This window comes from Plasmodium coatneyi, chromosome 4, assembly GCF_001680005.1.
Source record: "Plasmodium coatneyi strain Hackeri chromosome 4, complete sequence".
Taxonomy (NCBI): domain Eukaryota; phylum Apicomplexa; class Aconoidasida; order Haemosporida; family Plasmodiidae; genus Plasmodium; species Plasmodium coatneyi.
This window is the reverse complement of record NC_033559.1, coordinates 942997-967741: the sequence shown is the minus strand read 5'-3', so window position 1 is coordinate 967741 and position 24745 is coordinate 942997. Positions and strand designations below refer to the sequence as shown.

Below are 24745 nucleotides of genomic sequence, written 5' to 3'. Positions count from 1 at the left end.
AAGGAACAAAAAAAAAAAAAAAGAAAAATAGGTAAAGCGGAAAAGTGAAACGCGAAGAGGATGCGTCCATAGCGTTGCGTGAGGGTGGTAACTTCATTTCCCCTTGGTGCCTGCGCGCCGCAGGAAAAAGGAGTCCATGGTTTTGTTAACGTAACACACAAAAAGGAGTAGCAGGTAGATATGCTCCGTTGTAAATTTATTGAGGAATTTTTTTTTGTACAGTCTGAAGCTGCACAGGAGGCGGATGGATGAGTCGTTACTTTTTTTGGAAGAAGCACTTGATTTTACTTCCTCCATTGTTGTGTCCCCCATTTTGTGATCCCCGTCGGAAGACTTCCTTTTCCTTTTCTTTTTGATGTACGTTTGAATGAAATTTTCCACTTGCGGGAAAATTTCATCTTCTGGGAAGAAGGGTATTTTGGAGGGGTCTCCTTCTCCTCCATTAAACGTGTGCATTCCGCAGGGGGTGGTCAATGAATTGGTGCTTCTGAAAGAGTGGCGACCGTCTAAGCTACCACCTAAATGGTTGTTACTTCCCCCGCCGCTTGCGTTTTCACGGAATGTCGAATGCCCATCAGTGCTCATGGTCGCGGTGCTGTCTACACCGTGCAGTGCCCATCCTATATCATGCTCTGTGGTAAATTGATCGTAACCCTCCAATGGGAAAAGAAAAAGGTCCCAAAAGACTTTCTTCTTCGCACCTCCATTCAGCATTTGAAGGAGCTTATTGTAATAATTTTTTTTCCTCGGCTTAATATTTTTAACAATAGAGTGCACCAAAATGGAGAGTTTTTTTTTATAATTTTTTTTTTTATATTTTTTTCGTAATGTATACATATTGTGAGTGCGTTTTTTTTCTTTCCTGTTTTTTTCTTCTTCTAATTCGTCTTCATTTATTTTTTTCTTACTTCTAATTGCGTCTTCCACTGATGTTTTTTTCAACCTGTACTGTTTGTTCCATCCGTCCGTTGACAGGCTCCTTTTTTGGGGTGGAACTCTTTTTGAAAATCTGTTCGGAATTCCTTTTTTTGCTATTTCCCCGTCACTTTTGCAGGTGCATTCGTGTGCGTTCTTTTTGCTATGTGGGTAAATCTGTTGGTGGGCCCGTCTGTGTAACGGTTTGCCGCCTCCCTCTGGAGCAGGTGCGTCTTCGTATGGTTTCGCCAAGGCAGGCTGCCCAAGAGCGTCATCCACATCCACCGCATCCACCGTGTCTATCGTGTCCGCCGCTTCCCCCTCCATATCGGTGGACAATTCATCCGAAATGAGAACCTCCTCTTGCAGCCCATCCATCTTTATGTTGATTCCCCAGAGGAGCATCAGCAGGTGGAGAAGTAGATTTCTTTTCACGCACCCCTCGGTGTGCAACGTTTGTGGATTATTCTCACTGTGATTGTGTTCCAGTTGTTCATCTTCGTTGGGGGTAAACGGTGGAAGTGTTTTCTGGGATGGGTTGTTCTCAGGGAGGACATCCCCCCCGTCTATTACTTGGGTGCTGCTGTCTTGATGCACGGAGGGGTATGCACAAACTGAGCGAAACTTCCCCATGGAGGAAAACGTCTCAGTGGAGGAACCCTCCGAAGAGGAGAAAAAAGGCGAAAGGGAGTCCATATGGAGGTAAAAATTGCCTGCTAGGGAAATACCCCCAAGGTTCTCGCTTCCTCTAAGAGGCCCAACGGGGTGGTGACTTAACTCCTGCTTGACAAAACGAGAAAGGAATAAAAACATGTCCATAAGTAGAAAGAGAAGGAAGTTCTTCACAAAAGTAATGGTGAACTGAAAATTTCGGACCATTTTTTTTTTTCTGTAAAATTTCTCCAGCCCAATTAAAATGTCTTCCTTATACAAGTGGGAATTTAGAGGCAAGTTAGAAACAAGGAAAGTCCACAATTCTTCAAACGTAATACTATTCGTATCGGAACAGTAGAAAGATGAGTGCAGAAAAAATATGTAGTGGAAGTTGTTAAAATTGTACTGGTGCACAAGGGTATAATTTAGAAATAATTTTTTGTCTATGAAGAATAGCAATGGAATGATGTCTTTATCTGTGATGGTGTAGTTTTTCTTTTTAAATTCATCGAAGATTAGTTTTATTTTATCCTTTTGGTTGATTATGAGTCTGCGTCCGTCTTCTTCTCGCACCCATTTGTCTAGCACAAAGTGGATCCTCTTTTCGAAGTAGGAGCTTTCTCTTCGTTCCAGTTGTTTGATTAGCTCATCCAGGTTTTCACCCACTCCATCTGGGTGGTCATCGCAAGGGGGGTTCACGTTGGGGTGACCCTTCTCCTTAACCTGGAGTTCACCACTATTTGCATCATCACATTTCCCCCCTCTCGCCTCCTCCAAATCGAGAGTTATGTTAAACGCATTAGGCGCCACAGCGACATTTCCAAACGAGTTGGTCGCAGCGAAGTTCAGGATGAGTGATGAATCGCGTCTACCTGTTAGCACCTTCTTACCCCTTACTTTTATACGCTCCTCATAGTAGGAATTATACAAGGCTATTTCATCAGCTGTTAAGACGTTTTTCTTGCTATAAATGGACTTCAAAATGTCCCTCCTTTTTTGCGTCCTCTTCAATTTATTCTCTTCCTCCACCATATCATAGTTGTTGTAAAAATCGTTAATTTCTTTTTCCACTTGTGTCAATTCTGCGTCTTTTTTTTTCCCACGAGTAGGGTCAAGGTCAATTCCATTGGTGGGCATCTCACCAGTGGTAACGAAGCACTGATCATGTATAAGTTTGTCCAATTCGAGAGTTCCCTTCTTTTGGAAATCTCCCCCTGGAGAGAAACATCCACTAAGCTCCTCTTCAAACAAACTGTTCTCCTTATCACTTTGCGAAAAGTCTTCATCCGTCAAGCGTATAATATATTGAGAGAACAATAAAATTGGGTCAAAATTTTTTATAACTTTTGTGTAACTTTCATCATATTTGTGTTCATTTAATTTGGCTACATAGACAACGAATGCGTCAAACGTTTTTTTTAACATAGGGAAGACGTTACAATACATGTACGTGTCTATGCTGTCCCTTTCTGTATGTTCGAAGGAATTATTTAAAACGATGTCGTAAAGATTGGCATATTTTTCCAGCTCTTTTTGTTCTGACTTGTTCATGTAATTTCTGTAAAAAGATATTACTTCTTTGGATTTCTCTACATACTTTTTCTTCAAATTGTTTCTCTCCTTTTGTTCCTTCTCTGTGTTATTGCAAACGTTGCGGTGGTCACCTCGTGGGGGGCAGTGCAGTGGATTATTATTTTCGTCTGCTACATCCTCGTCTATATCATTTTCGTCTTTTCTTTCTTTGTCCGAATCCCCCAGTAGGGTGTGCAGCATGCTCCGAATGATATCCAACTTTTTATTTTCGTTCATTCTGTTGGGTAGGTCGAATCCGCAGAAGGGGAATTCCCTGGGATGTGTACCTTGTGCGAATTTGAGACTCTTCGTCACGGCCACGCTGGGTCTTCCCAGGGCGGGCTCGGTTAGCTGTCCGCCAGCACTACGTTAGGACACCTTCACTATGAGCGCAGTGGCCCATTCGTTCCCTTATCCATCTTTGCCTATACGCACGTGGAATCCTTCCTATGAGCGACGTATTTTTCTCCCTACTTATCCGTTGCCTCGCTCTTTGGCTCATTCATTTTTTTTTTTTTTTTTTCGCGCTTTTTTTAACCCCACTACGCGCCTCTGATCGAGGTGTGCACATGTGGGGGGGGGCTACCGGAAGTAGAGAGAGGAGATGCTCGCTCATAGACAGTGACACATAGTATATACCTGCGCTTTAGAGTATGCCACGGGGATTCATTCGCATCGGCGATGTTGTTTCTTTTCTTTTTTTCATTAAGCGAATTGAAGATAGAGTGAACGGGAATTTTTTTTTTTTTCCGTAGGGGAGGAAAAAATACTTTGCGAGACCTACTCGTGCATCGGTCTCCACGTCTGTCACTTCCTTAATAGTGAAGTTCGGTAGAGACGAGTGGCTATTTATTTTTCCAAAATTCATAAAATAGCATTTCTGCTTTTATGCGTGGTTCTTTTGTTCCTGTGTGACCCCCTTTTGTGCATCATCCGCACACTCAAAAGTATTGTAGAGGGGTTCCTCCTCTGCGTTAACGGATCGGACGGCGATGGGGGAAAAGTCAAAATGGGCAAGCAGATGAATAACGACGCAACGACAGGGTAGTGGCGAGCTTATTGGGCAATTTTCCCCACCCATAAACGGTAAACACGTTTGTCCAATCTACTTCACCCATTCCCGGAGAACCATTAACATAACAGAACAGTCCCCCACGGCGGGGTAGCTCAACCCCATTTTTCGTGCAGCGACGCCCCAACTGTGACTTTCACCAAACGGGTTGGAAATGATTCCTCCCCGAAGTGTTCCACTTGGAGGGAGATATTAAATGATGAGTGGATCATTTTATTTGCTTTTTGTTTTTGTTTTTTTTTAAATTGTTCCTGCCGTGGGGTGAAATGGATAGCAGGCATGGGGAATGACGACCTTGCAGAATTTGCTTGTTCGTTTGTTTGTTTGTATTTTTATTGTTTTTTTTTTCTGGCGTGTTAACACGTGGAAAATAAAAATGAGGATATTTGAAACAGCCAAATGGGGAGCTATCAAGTGGCAGTTTCTTCGGTGAGGTTCCCTCGGCCCATAACCGAAGTTATGCATTTGTTCTTCCAACTTGTGATGGAAAAACTTAACCGAGCTGGTTTAGAAGTGTTTCCCAAAGGTGACAGAGTTCCCAGCTCAGTAAGGACATATGCAACCGTACGGTTGTGCCGATTGGAAATCCCGCGTCGGAGAGGAGTTGCATGGTGTATGCAAAGGCGGGTTCCCTGCACACACCCCTATAACTGCATAAGTTCCCGTCGAACGGAGGCAAAGTTGACTGAAGTTTGCCGCACTCGAATTTGGCAACTTCGCCTGGGTGCGCTGCCGCGTTCGTCGCAGTTCCCTTCTCCAAGGTGTGCCAAGCATACACTTCATGAACACACAATTCGCGAGGCATACAAAATGGGTACCTCCATTCTTTCCCGTCACTTGGAGTGGTGGGGACCCCCCAATGAACGTTCCACGTGGAAGGAAGCAGCAAGGATGAAAGGCTTTCTCCTGTGTGAGGAGATTATTCACCCTGCGAACATTATCCATTAAAGGGAAACATAAGGCCTAAACATTGAACGGGTAACTTCCCAGCCACTGAACCTTAAAGCAGTCGTCCCTGAAGGTTAACCGATGAACGGCAAACACATTTTTTTTCGCTTTTTTTTTTTTTCCTCTGTGCAATCCCTCAAAATGCAAATTATTTGCACAAGGAAAAAACACACAAGAAAATGACCAGATGGAGGAGGTACATAACATTATGTGCGTGTAAAAATGGGCACGCAAAAATTGTGCCACTAACGCTAACATTGTTCGGGTGATCGTAACCATTGTTTGTATTTCTCCCTGCGAAAGGGGAAGATAATAAAAATAAATGCGAAAAAAAAGGGGGAAAAAAAAAAAAAAACAGATTAAGAGAGCGGAAAAATACCACAAGGAATATGTACATATAAAAATGTGAGTCATTCGTTTTCGTTTCTTTGCTTCTTTATGCAAAAGATAAAACCTTCTGTTCTTCCTTTTTTTTGCCAAAGGTGATAATAGCAAAGAAAAGATTTAATGTGAAGGGAGTAATGTTTCAGGAAATGGAGAGTTCCCTTTTGCTAATTTTACACGTCCCCCTCAGTTACGTCGCAGGTGCATTGCGGCTGGAACGTGGGGCTACATCGCAGTTACGCCACGCATGCGTAGCAGTTTAGCTTTTGATATTCACATGCTTACTCCTTCTGCGTACTTGTATTGTTTAGTTTTTTTTTTTTTTTTTTTTTTTTTCGATTTTCGCCTTTCATGCGTGATAGAATGTGAACCTCTATCGAATCGTATCCTTGTGGGAAATTCGTTGAGGCGTCAGTTCGTCCGATTGTCCGTTAGTCCGTGTAGGCAGGTGTGCACGTCTAACAAACTATGTAACAGTTTGCATACGCACACACTTACACACACTTGCCTACCCTTACGCACATGTTCCAACCAGAACGTGAAAAAAAATGAAAAAGCAGGGGAACCACGTGAACGCCCTAAATGACCTTAACAGCCAAAATGAGGAGGCAAAACACAACTACGTGAATTCCAGTGTGGACAACCACAAGTACTGGCAGTACAACACCCTCCTGCTTTACAATGTGATTATGATATACACGTGCGAATGGCCCTCGCTCTTTATCGAGTGGGTGCCCAACGTGTGCAGGTAGGTCACGGGTAGAGGCCTGATCAGAGGTTGCGTCGCAAGCCACACCCATGCGAACAGCACCCCATGGATGTGTGATCCTAACGAAGTGCATTTTATTTATTTATTTTTTTTTTTTGCCTGTCCGTCTATCACGCCGCTTCTCCCCCCCTTATCAAAATCTTAGGAGTGACGATGATGTTTACAACCAGGACCTCATCCTGGGTACCTACACCACGGAGAAAAACAACTACATATTGATTCTGGAGGTAAGCAAGCACGGAGGGAAAAAGGGAAAAGACACCAACTGTACAGCAGTAAATCGTCACAAATTGAAGCAACTTTCCGTAAATGCCCACCCCGCCATTTTTCCCCTCAGGTGAACCTCCCAAGTGAAGAGTTGTCCCACTCCAACCTGTACTACGAAAAGATAAACAATTACCGACACAACACCTCCAACGACACGAGCAAAAATTTCAAAATGAAAAACAAAATTTACCACGAATGTGAAATTAACAAAATTACTTGTAGTCCCCAAAACAAGGATGTGATTGCCTGCTTTTCCTCCGATGGAAATATCAACATATTAAATTTAAGTAACTACAAGTATGAAGAAAATGAAGGGAAAAGTAATTCCGTTGTGACGTTTGATTATACACTTAAGGGTCACCTGTACCAGGGGTGGGGAATTCAATGGGGTGTAGATAACAATTTAATTTCTTCCTGCGGTGATGATTCGTATTTATGTATATGGGATATAAATGCAAGTGCTTCCTGTGCGACGAGCAGTTCGAATGTGGCTCCTCCGCCTGTTAGTGGGAGTGCTTGCGGATCCGTTGCGGGCAGTACCGTGGGAGGGGTTCCATCCGGTCCAGCTGCAGGGGGCATCACATCCAGTGCAACCGTACCTAGCGGAGGAGGAATGTCCACCACGACTGGTGCTGGAGGTGGTGATTTTGCCTGCACCAGTTCGAACAGCGAAAACTGCAAAGGAATAATATACCCTTTGATAAAATTTTTTAATGACAATGTGCCTCTGCAAGATTGCTGCTGGAAGGACAACAATGTGTTGACCGTATCGGATAACGGACACATACATATTTACGACATTAGAAACAAGAGTGCAGTGAGTTCCATCAAAGCTACCAACTGTACCTTAAACTCCATCGATGTGAATCCACATAATAAAAATATCTTCGCGACAGGTGGCACGAACAAGGAAATTGACTTGTGGGATATTCGATACACTAACAAATCTCTGCACAGGATCATATCCCACAAGGAAACCATTATAAAGCTACAGTGGGACAAATATCAGCCTGGCATTTTGTCTTCCTCCTCCAGTGATAAGTACATTTATTTTTTTGACACAAACAGAATTGGCATTGAGCAGACATACGAGGATTCGCAGGACGGACCCCCCGAACTTATTTTCATTCACGGTGGCCATTCCTCCAACATCCTGGACTTCTCCCTCAACTCGTCCTACTCCATGGTGCGTTATCAACTCTTATACAAACCTTTGCATGATGCGCAGCGCGAGGAGCGCTAGCTTGCCTGGCCTGCTGTCTCGCCGTTCATTTGGCACAAGCGTCGGGACCGCTCCCCGTCTATGACTCCATCACCACACACACTTCGTTCACCCTCCCTTTTCACGCAGATGATCTCCTCCATCAGCGAAGACAACACGTTGCACATCTGGCAGCCCTCCAGGCAGGCCTACGAGGATGCCTCAGATACATACGATGACACCGAAGTGGAGTAGCCACGAGGCGCATGCGAAATGCATCCCTACAGCGCATCACACACTCATACGAGCACAACTTCATCACCCTTCATTTGTTTTTTAAAATTTTTTTTTTAGTTAATCAGTAATCAATAAGCAGTTTTTCACACGGGTGAAATTCTTTTTTTTTTTTTTTTTTTTTTTTTTTTTTTTTTGGTGAAATTTATGTCGGGAAAATCAAAGTTGATATGACTTCCCCTTCGCGGTTATCCGCCCGGGTGTTAAAATGAACAAGTGGCACGATAAGCGAACCGCGCAAACATAAAAAGGGAGTGCGGAGACGTGGCGTATCCCATGTATGCACACAAAAGGATCCGATGAGGGGCACTTCACAAATGCACTTTATTGGCGAACCATTAGCAAACTTGCAGAAAGTAATCAGTAAAGTGTGACCCCCTTTTTTGGAGAGCCACGTTCAGCTATGTGTTTTCGTCCTAACGTGGGACAGGTTTGGCTTTTCCGCACGTCTTCCACGTGGTTAGGAATCCTCACCTTCGTCCTCCGGCACGTAATCCTCGTCCTTATCACTGACCGTTTTGTCCACTTGGTCTTCAAGCGAATTTTGCATTTCCTCCGACAAGGGTTCATTGCTCTCTCCATTTGGTGCATCTACAGAATCACTTTGCACACTAAACTTATGGTGATCATCAAGGGTATCATTCTGATCAGGGATACCTTCCATTTGGAGTTGGTCCTCCATTGGTGTGGGTTCCTTTTCACCTCCCTTAGTGTTATTGCTTCGACGACTTAGACCACTTCTACTACTGCTACTGCTGCAGGGGGCACTGTCATGCATCATCCGTATGGCATCACTAGGCAGTCTGCTTGGACGATCGCCCCCAGTACCACCGTCATCAAACTGGTTGCTGTGCATTGGAAGGGAAGTGTTTCCTTCACCTTCTCCTCCTCCCGTCTGTAGCGCATATAATTCACTCCTTCTCACCCCCCTGTCGCTTCCACTGAGGATGCTGCCCTCTTCTTCCTCTTCGGAGTAATCCTCATCGTCATCCGAATCGTCCCCATCGTCATAGTCGTTATCGTCCTCATCGTCGGACGTGAAAAGGGAATTTTCCACATCGTCTACTTCCTCGGGGTCGTCTTCTACATATTCTTGAATATCCACCTCCTCTATTTCCCCACGCTCAATAGCTGTAATGTCCTTGTTCTCCTTCTCCCTTATCCATTCATTTTTAATGTCCTCCCTTTTCTTCATTTGTCCCACAATTATCCGTGCCAGTTCTAAGAAGGATCTCAGCTTGGAAAATAATTTAATGGATGGATTGATCTTCCTCCTGATCCTGGAGTGTACCTCACAGAAGATGATGGCCCCGACGGAACAGTTAGGCAACTTTGAAATTTGCATGCTGGTCACATTTGGATAAATTTTAAAAAATGTATAATCGAACTCAAAAAAAAGTTTGTGTATTTTCGCACAGGATATATGAAAATAATGGTTGCAATTATTTTCCACACATTTTTGTGTATAGCCATAAGTGAGGTTACAAATATAGCACACATTTTTATTTAGGTGTTTTTTTAATTTATCTTTAATTATTATTTTGTAATTATTTTTTCTTCTGTTAAAATTGTAGTAATAAAGGTTGGTGGTTTTTTTGTTTGAAAATCCTACGTGTGTGGGGGGTGTGACGATTAGCCTTTTGTTCGTGTCTCCCAGCATGCTGCTCGATTTACCGTAGGATAAAATTTCTTTTCCTTTTTTAAGTTTCCTTCCGTTTTTGTCTATTTTGTTTGGAATTACGTTACTACTCGTGGTTATGATAGGCCAGTTAAGCGCACCCCCATTTTGCGCGACGTTCATCAGGTTGTGCAACTCGGTTGTGTGTTGCTGCTCCTTCTTAACTAAGTTGGCGCCACATTGCTCTTCATTATGGGGTACATTATTTGCTGCATTTTGTGATAGTGTCCCCACTCCATCTGTTCCTTCCTTCGCGTTGCCTTCTCCCTCACCGGGGTTGCCAATAGGGTTAGGCTGACTGACACTGCAACTAACCGGTGGCACAACTTCCCCTACGAAAACACTTCCTTCGTTCGTTTCATTCTTCATTTGGGTGTCTACCTCGACCGGCGCGCCCATTTCTGTAGCAATTCCCTGTGGGGGGTTAAGCGACGCCGAGACGAGGGAGACAGTATTCGGAAGGGTAGCAGTTCCGCTCACTGCTACATTGGCCACTGCACTTGACGTCGCATTTGCCACTGGTAACGCAGAACTAGCAAAGTTCTTCCTACTAGCCACCGTAGGGATGTTTGTACCCTTGTTTACACTAGGCGCCGCTGCGTGGCGGTATAGGAACTCCCCCAACAAACTCTGCTTCTCATCATAGTCACACTCGTTATTCAAAGAACAAACTTCCGTGTCTGATTTGATATCCTTCTCCTTCATCTGTTCCACCTGGTCACATTCTTGCGCAGAAAAATTATCGTAATTAAAAATCTGGTAATATTCTTCCCCTATATCCTGTATAACAATTTGCGGAGCATACAAGGCACACTGCATGTGCACAAATACAAAATCCTTCTCTCCTTTCAAGAAGGCGTTTTTTTTATTTTTATTTTTGTCGACCCTATTGTGATCATTCACTTTGATTAATTTGATGGCGCCTCCCCTTCTGCTGCAGAGTATGCAGTTCACATTTTCATGGTTGTAATTATTGGCACACAAATCGCACACAAATAATTTCCTCTCTTCTATGTCGTCTAAGTCGGTCAGGCACTTCTCCTCCTCGCAGCGGTAGTTGCCGTTTTCACTTAGATGCAGAAACTTTTGCTTCTTTTTAAACTCCTTCAGTTTGTTCATATTTTCTGCGCTTTGGAAATATTCAGGGGTGTACAGACAGTTCATAACTTCCTTTTGCATTAACTCCTTGAATTGTTTGGACTTTTCTATTTCTTCGTTCGTACTGGTTGGTTTTACCAACTGTGGAGGTTCCCCACACGGGGGGGTTGCAAACATTTCGGGGGCTGCCTCCCCTTGTGCTACACAACTTGGTTCGCCTCCTTCAGGAATGGTGATAGGATTGATTGCAGGGGGATCATGATGCCCTTCCGGAAGTTGCTCTTCCAGGTTCTCACATTTTACTGAGATGAGATGATCACTTCGTGTATTCTCTCGTGGTGGAAGATCCATCCCCTGGTGGGGAATAATCTGCCCATAGGATAGGTCCTCCCTCTTCACACCTGCAGTAACTACTCCTCCGGCTGGTAAATCATAACAAGCGTTGTGACTATTCTCCCCGAGTAGAATATTGAGCAGCGCTTCCTTCTTCTCCTTTAGTTTCCCCAGCAAATTCTTCACCTTCTGTTGTTTCGAGTGCATTAAAAAGGTGTGTGTCCTTTTATTCTTTCGATAGAAGTGGTATTCCAGGTAGGTCGAGTCGATAAGGTAGCAGCTCTTATGCACACACATGTTGCAATACTTACAGTAGAGGAGCTTCTTCTTCTTGTGTGACGTAAAGCAAACCAAACAAATATCATTTTTTATATAATCAATAGATGGAAGGAGGAAAAAATTATACTGATATGAATCTAAGTAGTTAAAGTTAAAAGCCAGAACTTCATATACATCTCCTGTTCCACCTCCAATACCTCCTCCCCCTGCTGCTATGGCTGCTGGTCCACTGCCTACTGCTCCTGGGATACTTCCCCCTTTTTTAATATTACTACCATTGTTTCTAATTTTGTATTTAACAGAATTCTTCTGCTTCCTCTCCTTTTTATTGCTCTCATATATGCTTGGATACAAATCCCGGTTGAGGTACTTGGTCCTCCGTTTAATGATCTCATCGTAGATCCTAATGACGCCACATTTTTTAATAGAGTGGAAGATACACTTGGTGAAGAAGAATATCCGGGGGAAGCAATAATCTATTTTGTTCTGAAATTTTAAAAATTTCTTATCTGAGTTTTTGCACTTGATGTATAACCCACACATGTAGGCGCATAACGGGTGGACGTACTTTTCGCATTTTATATTTTCACATTTTATGAATAATCCTTTGCTCTTTAAACAAACATCGCAGCGTACCTTATCCTGTACGTAGCCGTTCAGCAGGTATGGGCTACACGATAATGGTTTAGAGGGGAGGTTCTTCTCCTTTTGCCTTCCCACCGATGGGTTTAGTGTGGCGTCACCATGCCGGTTTGGGAACGTCGAGTCGGATCGAATGGAAGACGCCGTCATGGTGGAGCACGACGATTCGGAGGAGGAGTATCCATCCTGTGGGTAACTCTCCCCATATTGCATTCGCACACTGTCCTTCTTTTCTTGCAATCGATCCGTCTCCTTACTGTGATCAAAGTCGCTTCTGTTAGCGTCACCACCTTCAGGGAGATTCGCACGGCTATTGCTCTCCCGCTGATCGTCACCCTTGGAACCACCCTCCCCCGAAAGCAACGTAGCATTCACCTCGTTAATCATATTCCCCGTGGAAGTTTTTTTTTTTTTTTTTTTTCAAATTTTCAATTTGGCTAACGCTTTCACTTCCCCTCTTCTTCTTATCCTCCTTCTCAAACGGGAAAAACTCACCAACTTTTGCACCAGCATTCATCGTATCCACGTTTTTTTTAACACCTTGCTTCACACTGGAGATGTAATTTTTCGAAAAAATTGACTTTATCGATTGGATTTTGGACCGATGTTCGGTGTCCACCTCGGCGTTGGGGCTTCCACGATCAGCTGATCCGCTAAACGTGTGCCTCGACAGGGAATTCGTTCTTCCCTCCGTCTCTTCATTCTTCCCCAAGGTTAAAAAATCTGCCGTCTTTTCTTCTGCGCCGTTTACATGTGGGGGAGTATTCACTGGCAAATTGCTCAGACTGGGATGAGATAGCGATTCGTTACCAGGATCTATTAAGTTGCTATTCCCGGTTATGTAGGACAGTCCATCCTGCTTTGCACCCTTGGTGGGGTTTTTGCTCATCAAGAGCTTTCGCCTCTTCCTCTCCAAAGATGACAAAACCTCCTGCGTTAAAGACAAATTATTTAGTTTCAAAAATTCTTCCAAATTTTCCAAATTCACATTTGCGTTTACGAGCAAATCTGGTACACAGAACATGGCGCAGAACGTGTGGACAAAAATATCACTCCTCAGTTGGATGAAGGCTCCTCCTCTTTCTATGCATATGTAACACTTGATATGGTTGTCAAATAGGTAGAGGTAATTGTTGCCCAAGGTTTTCTTTTCAAATTCGCACCTCTGACAGAGCCATTCGTTGGAACCGATGGAAGTGGTTGCCTGTGCGTAAGTGGAACTACTTTCCTCCGTTTTTTTTGTAGAAATGTAGCAGAACTTGTGCACGTGCATGTAGCACCTTACGCAACGCATCATCAGGTTGCGGTTGCTTTTGATATTCTTTTCGATAATGGCAATGTCCGTTCCGCTGGAGGTACCGTTGATTTTTTTCTCGCACTCACCGGGGGGGTTCTTCATCTGGGCAATTGTCACACTGCCCAAAGTACCATCCCGTGTGGTGGTCATCTCCGTGGCGCCCTTCTCACGCCCATTCTGTTCCGACGAACCAGGAGTTATATCCTCCCTCTTGCAGGTGGACCTACTTCTGCCCTGTCCCTGCTGCGTCTTATCCATGATTTCATTTTTCACCTCTACGGATGGGTTCGAAATGGAGTTGTTCCTAGACACGTTCTGAGCAGCGTCTCCCTGTTCACCGATCTGCGTGCTGTTATAATCATCATTGAAGCAAACGCAGCAGTAGGATAGCACTGGAGTTATATTCAAATCGGTATTATTTGAAAAGCCGCAGAAATTCTCTTCATTATTTATAAATAGCGCCTCTTCATCTTGCGTTTCTTCCACCCCTTCTTTGCATCTACCACTCGGGGAAGATTCGCCACCATCTCCACCTGTAGATGACTTACTCTGCCTGTGAATTTTATACTTAAGAAAGATGCTATACTCAAAGGGAGGTAATTTCTGCTTTCTATACTTTCCAGAAAATTTGTGTAAGTCAAAAATGGTCTGTATATTTACATTTTTGTATCCATCCGCTTGGGTCCCTTCATGAAGCATCACCCTGCTACCACTACGGACATAATTTATGTTGTAAAAAAGAGAGTACCTCAACTGGTTCCACCGTTCAAACATAAGGTACCTATAAGTTATCTCATCACTTCGACTTACATTTTCACTGATCTTTGGAGGCATCTTATTCTCCCGGATGACTTTCCTAAGTAACCTGTTTGAGATGCAGCTCAGCCTCTTCTGAACCGTATTCAGATAAATCAAAAAGCATATTAAATTTTTATCTACAAATTTAGAATTTTTAATGTAACTTTCTATTAGCTTTTCCTCTTCACATAGCAGATCTATTATTATGTCCTTATCGATGGGTATAATTTCGTTGGCCAAAATTTCCTTATCCACTTCGTCTAACATTTCTTCGCTGTTTGTAAAGTCTGCGAATCTTTTCATGTCCTTCAATTGGTACTTTTCATATTCTCCGTTTTTTTTTCTCCAAATTGTTCTGCTATTTTCTGCTCCTTCTGTTATGTTATCTTCTTCTAATTTGCATTTATTTCTTCCTCCTTTTTTCCTGCCTCTCTTTTTTCCTTTTTTCCTTCCTCTTCTTTTCTTCCCACTTCCGTCATCCATCTCAAACTCTGTGTCAAACTCTGCCTCTCCGTCTGAATCTCTGTCTACATCCTTGTCTGTTTCTACCTCCAGGAAGTTCACCTCCCGCTTGGGTGCACCTTTTTGTATCGAGTTCCTCATGTTCGCGCTTCTGACACTTCCACTGCTGTTGCTTCCGCTTCTACAGGTACGTATGGCACTTAGTTCATTTTTCATTCGCACATCTTGCGCGAATGTCCCTCCATTTGGCACGTTTACATCGTCCTCCAGTTCGTTCTTCATGGGGGGGTAAAAAGAGCCAATCTGCTCGGGGGGCACTTCTACACTACCGTTGGTTGCCTTGCCAATGGGTGTACCACTTCCTTGTAGGGCTATCCCTTGTAGGTCACCCCCTTCATTCTGGATCGAATCCACACTCATTTGTGCGCCTTCCTGTTCCACCTTTACAAATGCGCTTCCTCCCAACTGTTCATTCCTTTCGCTGTTGATCATGCCATTATTTTCGCATACCATTTCCGCGTCACCCATCGGGGCAGTTAAATCTTCGCATGGTTGATTGCTAGCCACTCCGACCTTTCTCCTCCGTTTCACACCAACCAAATCATCCACGGGGATTGCCTCATTAGTGGATGTCATAACCCCGGCCACCCCCAGCCTTGCACCTTTGGAAGGAAGTCTACGCCCTCCGCCCCTCTTTGCACCCTTACTCCCCTTGCCATACCTCCTTCTCCCTCTGACGTTCCCACTAGAGGAACCCTTCAACGAATTCGAACTGGAATACGCATCACAGTTGGACTCAGAACTCAGTTTCTTCTTAATGCTATTCTTTGAAAAGTGCTTATATTGCAAAATGTACTTTTGCATTTTTAGCAGTAGATAATATTTCTCGAAGATGCTGAAAAGGGAGGGGTTGTTGGACCAGACGCAGTTGTCAATCAGAACAGAATTGGTTGCGTTGTGTTTCTCACTATGCATGTGGTGGTTTCTTGTATGGTCATAATTTTCTGCAACTATTCCTGCGGTAGCTGTTGGGCCAGATGCTAAGCCAACTGTTCCTCCTGTTCCTGTTGTTGTTATTCCCGACCCGACTTTTCCAAATTCCATTTTTTCAAGCTTCAAGCCTGTACTCAAAAATTTGTTAAGGATGTTTATCTCCTTATCGATTGAATAATTGTTCGTGGTTTCATTTGTTACAAGTTCTTCCTTCTTCGCAGCCGCATTTAGATCGAGACGGATGTAGGTATTCAGCCTCTTCTTGTCAATCAGGGGGAACAGGGTTATGTCCTTCCGTAGCTTTTTTTTCTTAATCATATTGTCATTCGGTTCGATGCAGAGATTCTTCACGTCATTCAGAAGCTGATTAATATCGGCATCTTTTCCTTTCGCGAAGGGCAGATATGGGTATATTACCTCACTCTTGGGGTGCTCACTTTTGGCAAAGACGGAGGCACCATGCAGAGGGGAAACAACTTGCTCTTGCGGGCGTTGGTCTTCTACTTCGCTCTTCAAAACGGGGGGGTTGTTTCCGTTGTTCACTTCTCCTCCTTTTATGAGCCCCTCCTCACAGAATGTTACACCTGTCTGCGAATTATCCTTCGTGACAAACTCGGCACTAGGGTGCACATCGCTCAGTAGAGCAGCCCCCTTCCTCTGGTCCACATCTTTACTAGATCCATCCTGCGGGGAGCTATCACTCCTGTCTTTTTTTTCTACCACCTCACATTTCACATTCCCTACAGTTGGATCACTTAGGATGGTTCCACCGCCACCCTCCTTTAAAACAACTCCTTCCGCGGTAGGCTCAGCTGGGTGATCCCCCTGCGTGTCGGCCAACCTTGTTAAGGAACTACCTGGAAAGGTCATCCCTTTTGGATTCTTTGCCACCCCATTCTTATACTTAATTTTGATGAAGTTCAATCGGTTCTTCAAAAAAACAAAATCATAATAACTGAGGAATTTATAAAACCTGATTTTTACATTTTTATATTTTCTCATTTCATTGGTAATGCACTTTTCCAAGTTGATCTCCGACTTATTCATTTTTTCTATTTGTCTCAAATTGTACATTTGGAAAATGTTATTCCTAATCTTCCTCAGTGTGTCTAGGTGGTTGAATTCGAAGGACACCCAGACGATTTTATCTCCAAAGTCGATGATTGCATTTGTTTTGTATTTCAGATTCATCATTTTTTTTCGCTTGTTCAGTTTGTTTTTCTGCCTTTCTTCAAACAACCTTTTTTGCAATCTACTAATGGAAAGATTCGTCCACTCCATTTTTAATGCTTGGGTGAAGCCTCCATTCATTGGGTAAGATTTCTTTTGCGTGATTTTCTTCTCTATGTAGAGGCTAATGTCACCGTGGTTTTCCATCGTGCAGTGGTCTACTGTACTTTCGCTTTTATTTTTCATTTCCCCTTCGCTCTTCTGGGGGGACTTCAGTTTCGTTTGGAAGAGTCCAAAGGATAATTTGCTCACAATATTGTTGATCCCATCATCCTTCCCTTCCTCCTGCTTGCATTTCCTCCCCCCTTCTGTAGGCATACTATCGCCCACATTAGCAGAATCCTCTTGATCGATTTTCTTTTTCTTCTTAACATTTCCCGATGAGAAGGAAAAAAGCGGTTTTTCCAGATTTTCCCCAGATGCATTCTTCGCTCCCGTGACGGGGTGATCATCCCCTCCCAAGTGGTCAGCCAGCCCTGCTTCCCCACTTACCAACTTATCACTGTTGTTCATCTTTCCTACCAGCTTTAACGTTGTTCCGGGAAACTGATCACCCTTCCGTAGTATCCTTCTCCTTTTTTTCTTCCTTCCCCTGAGTAATTCCTTTCTCCTTCCTTTCTGCGTCTTTTTGCCGATTCGCATCATCCTCTTGGCGCCATAATGCCAATCGAAGCGCCTCTCCCCCTGGTGACTAATTCTTTTCTTCAACATCTTCCTGATGTTAAAACAGAGGTTCTGCTTGTAGATGTCGATGAGCTCAAGCAGATTATCATTCAGCTGGACATTTACAAATTCGTTAATGGAATAAGTCCTGTACCTCTTCGATAGTATCTTTTCGATGAAGTGGTTTTGGTACGCTGCGTTTTTTACTTCACTGCCTCCCTTTTTGTTCGTCCCTGGGTTGCCCTCCTGTGTGTGCCGAACGTTGCCGCTTGCTAAGTGGGTAACACCGCTTCTGTAGTCTGCCACGGTAGCGCCTATCTTATTTTTCGCAGGGGATCCAAGCAAACTGCTGGAAAGGAAGTTCCTACCACTGGTCTCGTTCCCTGTGGGCCCTTCCTCATTCGTGATCGCCGAGTCGAAGTTATGCAACGTGCAAATTTCGTCAAACTCTTTTTTTTTTTTTAGTAACATTTCGAAGAGGGTATTATTGTCTGCGCTGAGGGACACACTTTGAAAAAAGTTGGTCTTTCCTTTATTCATAATTTCATCATCATCATTATTTTCCTTCTCAGCGTTGCTACATTGTGAGATTCCTCCGTTGGGCTTTTTCATGCCTGCCTTATTGGCCACACTAGATGCAGTAGCAGATGCTGCAGTTGGGGTTACTACTACCACCTCGGTGGAGGTGATCCCCCCTTCGTAGCAGTCGCTTCCATTCCCATTGGCAAAAAGCATGTCTCCTCCGGTCACACGGTCTAGGGTGTTTTTGTAAAAATTTGAGTGCGTAAAATTATTTTCATGCCTCAGCTGTGAAATGTCAAAAAAACGTTCGATATTTAGGAAAATCTCCTCATACAACTCTGTGTAGGCATTTTTCTTGAACCCATTTTTATCATTCACCTTGATAGAGTTTAACTTATTGAGCACATCATTATAATCATGAATGAAGGACCTAAAGTTAATATTCAACAAATCATTAGATCCTGGGTCTGGGTTCTGATCCCAATCTGATTTATCCTCCGTGTCTGCATCTGAGATGTTTATCTTTTCCTCATCTGTGTTGATAAATTTTTCATAATCTTTTTCTAATTTTATTTTTTTAAAAATGCTATCATATTTACTCCAGTTAATTTTTACACTTCTTAAATTCTGGCTGTTATTCAATTCATCTTCCCGTCCATTTTTTAAATTGTTCTTGTTTTTCTTCTTGTTATTGAGGACTGTGTTGTTTTTCTTGCTACTGACACATTCTACATCGTTCCCAGTTGCATATACACTGGCATTTCCTGCTATTTCGTTCATGTCATCCTTCTGGTTATGCACACTACTTCCGCATGTGCCGTTTAACCCACTTCCATACGAATATGGGTGATTACTTTCTCCCTGGAGAAAATTCCCGCTGCTTAATTTTTCACTCCCCACCTGCACATTGTTCAGGTACATTTTAGCGCTATTCAAATTCACATTCATATGCATGTTGGTCATGTTGCCCATGTTTGCCTGTTGGACCTGCACCTGATTTAGTTGGTCGTTCCTCATGTTCATCTGCTCAAAGGGGTAGCTGCTCTCCACCTTCAAACCTCTCATATTTTTATTTACAGTATTGTTGCCACTTAGATAACTGATCATTCCGGGGGTGTTGCCCATTTCGCTCATCTCCCTGTTCATTATCATCATGCCGCCGTTAACATTGCTTCCTCCTGCGTTGCCGTTGGGGAGCATTTTATTCATGGCGTACCTCTCACCTGCAAATTTCATGGGGCTTCCATTGCTACAAATGGGGAGGTTATTCATGGGGGGAAAGTTACCACGCGCTCCTAGCTGCATGTTCATGTTGACCAAATTGTTGTTCACCATGCCGATCATATAACCGTTATTATTCCTCATTTGGTTCTTCATCATCTGATTCTTTACCATCTCATTTTTCATCATCGAGCCGCTTTGATTCGCCTTGTTGCTGCCCACCAGAGTGTCCCTCAAAAGACTGTTGCTCCTATACAGGTTGTTGTTCATAACTGTGTCCTTCATTTTGGCGTTGTTCATTCCGTCTGGTACATTTGCACTCATCATACTTTTTGTCACAGAACTTCGACCCATGTTGGGGCTCACGTAGCTAGCCATTTGGTTCATCATATGGTTGTTCAGGTTCAAACTTCCATTTCCACTTTTGGCTTTACTGCTGTTGCTTAACTTGTCTATGCTTATAGTACTGATGAGCGATTTGTTCGAGTGCCCACTCGTTTGACTCATCAGTGGTCCACCCGTCTGAGTCATCCCACGTGCGCCTATCTGGTTAACCATGTGACCGCTCCCCGGACTACGCATATGCCCATTCATATGCACCCCTGATTTCGTGCCTGGGAGACCCCCCAATTGGCTACTCACCGAACTCGTGCTCATCTTGTTCCCTCCCTGATGCAGATTCACATGCCCCTTCTTATGAGTGCTTCCACTAGTACTTGAGCCCTCCATATGCATATTAGCGTTGCTACTTACTGAACTAGATAAACTATTCGGCACGTTTCCAACATGGTTGTTCGAGGGGTGTACAAAACTACTACTACCTCCGTTGTTCATCCCGTATCCTACTCCCATTTGCCCATTCACCTGAAAAATCACTTTATTGCCAACGTGCCCATTCGATACACTTCCCTTTTGCTGGTTAAAGTGCATCCCGTAATTACCCATGTTATTACCTACCCCGCTGTTCACACTACTGTTCACGCCACCGTTCGGTACGTGTGGACTGAGTGTGTTGCTCATCATTCGGTTCACCTGACTGCTATTGCTTTTCATAATACTGTTTCGGAAGACGCTGTTCATGTGGTTCATCTGGCCATGCATCGAATTGCTAGCCTGGGTGCTGCTATTAGCGTTGTTACCTAGAGAGCCGTTTATCGACCCTCCCACCCTACTATTCAAACTGATCCCCACAGGGCCGTTAGAGTTGCCATAGGGTGGCACGTAAGGCATATTCCCGTGATTACCTAAATACATGTTCAAATTCCCGTTGGGCATCTGACCAACCGCATTGCTGCTAACATGATCGCCCATTGGACCACCCATCCTACTAGGGTACCCACCCCCTGACTTCATATTTAGCTTACCCATACTGTCATGCATAATTTTATCTGGCACATGGCTACTATAAGCGAAGGAACCATTGTGCATGCCTCCCATGTGGTTCACACCGGCAACGCTATTCATCCCTCCAATGTTATGAAACGGTTTCACGTTACGCACACTTCCGTAGTTGCCTGCAGTTACGTTACTCTCCTCCTGCATATCATTTAGGATGTCCATTTTTTTTCTACCCTTCCTTCCACTGGTGGCTTTATTAATATTCCTACTTTTGTCGTTTAACTTTTTTTTCCGTTTCTTTTTCGTCTTCCCATTTTGAGTTCCCATCAGAACATTCTCCTCTTCCTCTTCCTCCTCCTCTGGGAAGCCTCCTCTGTTGTCCTCATTGTTGTCATTCCAATCTCGGTCATCCCCATCTCCTTCGTTACCTGCTCCGTTACCTCCCCCGTTACCATTCCCATTTGGGTTATTGTTAACCTCTTGAGGGTAATTACCGCCTTCATTGGGGTTTCCTCCTCCTGTTGGACGATTACCACCTTCTACATATTCGTTGCTGTTGCCGCCCCATTCGCTGTCCCCCACTTGGTTGCTACATACGGCGGGGTCCCTTCTACTGAAACCATATTTCCACGATTTCCACGGATGGTCACCACACAATCGGGGGTTACCTACGATAGGCAATATCGTCTGGGGGGATTCCTTCTCGCTGATCTTATACTCATCCGACGTTATACAAAATATAGGGCTCATTCCTGCGTTAAACAAAAAAGGGGCAATCATCATAGGTGTGTAATAATACAAACATGGCAATAAATTGGCGGCAGCATATATCACTGTTCGTTTTACTGCCCAATTTACCTGCACCGTTCAGGTAAAAAATAAGCGGTCCACGCAAATCTGCTTTGAAATATTTTTCCAATAAATGGACCAAACGGGAAGAAACAACGCAAGTGAGCACTCTAGTGAATGCCCCCTTGTTCGAAAAAAATATGCTTAACAATGCATCGCCTTCCTCATTCAAAATAGCTATCATGGAGGCACATAAACGGACGGACATCACATGAATTACAAAAAAAAGGAAAATAATCAATTCGGCAAACGTGAGGCGGGTCACCAATGTGTTGATGAATCCCACCTCTCTTGTAAAACCTAACACGCCTACGCGTAACTGCGCGACATGAAAAATTAACACACGGTGAAATTCATGACGGGAGCTAAATTCCCCAAGAGGGATGCACACAGAGCATGAACGATAAGTAAAACATTTGCACGTTTCACTTATTGGTTCATTATTGCATGGAGAAAAATAATCACTTGAGCTGTTCATCAGTGGGCAAAATGGCAAATCGGTGTGGCCACTTGGGCGGTCTTCGCTTCTACCCCCGACATGAACAATGGGGATACACGTCGAAAACATCAAACAATGGTCCCTTTCAAAAGACACATTCGATACGTTACAAAGCAGAAAAAAGGTACACACGGGCTGCTTAACTCTTTCTCTCGGCATATCAACTAGGGTAATATTCTTTCGGCCATTACGCTCCCCTTTAACATGCACAGCCAGCAATGACTTGTTTTCTTCCGCTTTCAAATTACCAGATGGTGAACTCTCCATTGAAGAGCAACCAACCTTGCATATGCCAATTTCCTTTTTCGACAAAATACTGCTTGAGTGTGATATGAGGGCGCTTTTACTGTGGGAAGGAATTACCTGACCCGTTTTGCAATCCTTAAGGGATATGTTTAATATATTATATTTGTGGGTAGACATGTATCTCTGCTCTGGGTTTGTCCCTTCACTACACTTCCTATGTCTGATCATTAGAGGTGGCCGCTTCGTCAATAGATGTGTCATCAGGTGGGCACAAAGTTGGGCATATATGAGAACCTCCCTCAGCGCAATTACTACGGAGCCTACAATGACACACATTGCGGCTGCCATTCGTACCACGCTAGGGATGGCAACTTGGAGCAGAAAATTCATAAAATCACAGAGTGTTCCTTCGGCTATCACCCCCATGATTGGTACACTGTTGGCTGCGAACCGGTTAATCACATGCGAACACAAAAGAGGGGTCCCTCCCAAGCGGCTCTTACAACTGGACCAATTGGCTTTACCGCAAATGCTACTGATTTTACTGTTCTCTACAGCTACAAATATTTTTTTATTGCCTCCTACGTTTCCAATACTGGAAGAAGGAAAAATAAAAGGAACATTCTGATAGTCCTTTGTTGTGAAAATTAGTACTTTACTTTTGGGTGTAATTTGTGGATCTTTCCCCTTGGCGTGGAAAAGTTGGGAACGTAAAAGGGTGACTAGATCGTTTGTGTTAGCTCCTGCTACACTTTTCTCGTTGCTACCCATGTGGGAACATAACACCTTCTTCCCATTTTTCTTACAATATTGTGAATCATTAATAGGGGCGAAGGAACCAACTGTCCGTTTGTTCCCTTGGTTGGCATCTTCTGCACACCGCAAGTTACATGGCCTGCACAAAAGACGGACTGTAGTTTTGTTGCTCGTTTTTGTATGGTTAACACTCGTGCTGGAAATGGACCTGCACATTACGAGGTGCGTCTTGGCGAGGTTTCTCTTGTGGTAGCCTATTTTCTTTTTCACCTTTACGTAGTTGATATTATTACAAAATGGGAGAATGGCATTATCCCCACTTGTTTTTAAAAAGAGAATATTTTTGGGGGGGGGTTGAGAAGTGGTCCTTCCTCTGGAATGTGCATCCAGGTAGATACCCTTCTCGTCATTTCCGTTACGTCCCCTCTCGGATTCCTGCTCCGTCTCATCATCGCGGCAAGCATCACCTCCGTCGTATGTCTCTTCCCCGTGAGACATTACACTTTCTGGGGAACCCGAATTCACTGCAAGGTCCGCCACAAGGCTAGCTTTCTTCCTATTCTTATACAACACAAGTAGCAGTAAAACACCGCACTTTATATTGTTCAAAAAATTATTTCTCTTCATCTCACCATAGATGGCATTCTGATTATCATGCTTCCTATGTAGGTGGCGCATAACAAGGAGGTACACTTTTGCATTTTCGTCAAGGTAAGGTCCCTTTTTCACTGGCACGTGGTAAGCGTAGTTCTGTAGGTACCACTCTGCATTTTGATTCTTCTCCATTTTTGCTGTACCTTTATATACACCTCCATATGTTAAACCATGGTCGAAGGTAACCTTCATTTTATTTCTACATAGCACTTTGTTTACACTTGAGCCTTGAACAGAACTCATTTTGGAGTGACTCATTCGTTTTTTATGTTTACATGTCAAAATGGGGAGAGGGTGGATTAGTTTATCAGGTATTTATTATTTTTTTTTTCCTCCCCTTGGTGTTTTCTTCTTTTTTTTTTTTTTAAGATGATATGATGTGAATTAATCAAAGTTGAGTTGTCGCCAGTTGGCTATTCCACTGCGGTTACTTGGCTGCTTCACAGCTGTTAACTTCTCTGGTAAGCTACATCAGCTTGTTTCTTTTTTTTCGCCCTCACTTAACATTTAAAAAAAATGCCGCGGAGTGATAAAATTCCCTCTTGAAAAAAAAGAAAAAAATCACGGCGGACAAAAAGGGGGAAAAATAATACACAATGATTTTACTTCAAAAAATGCAAACTGTATAAAATTACAATCACAAAATGTGCATTAAATGAGAGAATAAATTAACATGACAACACATAGCGTGGAATACGCCTATAAGTAATGACGCGGTAAGTACACTACGCCTGGCAGGTACATGTTTGTGCGTAACAAACGCTGGATGTACAAAATGGCGTACAATCCCAACTTGCCTCGAAAAAAAAAGGAAATATTACGTGCTCGAAAGGGGGGGTGATCAGCACGTTAAAAATAAATACGTAATATCGTATACAATTGGAAGGGTGAAGGAAAAATAAGGAAAGTGTAAAAGTGTGAGAAGAAGAAAAAAAATTTGAAACGGGGGTATAAATGGGAACACAGGTGTGTACATTAAAGGGGGGGCAGAAATATTCACATAAATGAGGACACAAAGAAGCAAATACGTAAAGACGCAAAGACGTGGGAACAGAATGTGAACAAAGTGAAAAACAGGGTCGGAGAGAAATCCCGGTCTTGTCCCAGCAGA

The 24745-nt window shown here is 43.5% G+C and overlaps 3 protein-coding genes across 3 annotated transcripts; 1 reads left to right on the top strand and 2 right to left on the bottom strand.

The window, feature by feature from the left end:
* Positions 1 to 93: 93 nt before the first annotated feature.
* On the bottom strand, positions 94 to 3378 carry PCOAH_00008040 (Uncharacterized protein; the record flags this gene model as incomplete). The annotated part of the gene is made up of 1 exon (XM_020057614.1): positions 94 to 3378. One exon carries the CDS (start codon positions 3376 to 3378, stop codon positions 94 to 96), a length of 3285 nt encoding a protein of 1094 aa, XP_019913190.1.
* Positions 3379 to 6093: 2715 nt separating this feature from the next.
* Positions 6094 to 8037, top strand: PCOAH_00008030 (Chromatin assembly factor 1 p55 subunit; the record flags this gene model as incomplete). The annotated part of the gene is made up of 4 exons (XM_020057613.1): positions 6094 to 6293; positions 6460 to 6541; positions 6652 to 7767; positions 7933 to 8037. 4 exons carry the CDS (start codon positions 6094 to 6096, stop codon positions 8035 to 8037), a joined length of 1503 nt encoding a protein of 500 aa, XP_019913201.1.
* A 499-nt stretch (positions 8038 to 8536) lies between these two features.
* On the bottom strand, positions 8537 to 23877 carry PCOAH_00008020 (Uncharacterized protein; the record flags this gene model as incomplete). Its single annotated transcript, XM_020057612.1, has 4 exons — positions 8537 to 12442; positions 12549 to 21382; positions 21766 to 21798; positions 21945 to 23877. 4 exons carry the CDS (start codon positions 23875 to 23877, stop codon positions 8537 to 8539), a joined length of 14706 nt encoding a protein of 4901 aa, XP_019913104.1.
* Between the last annotated feature and the right edge of the window lie 868 nt (positions 23878 to 24745).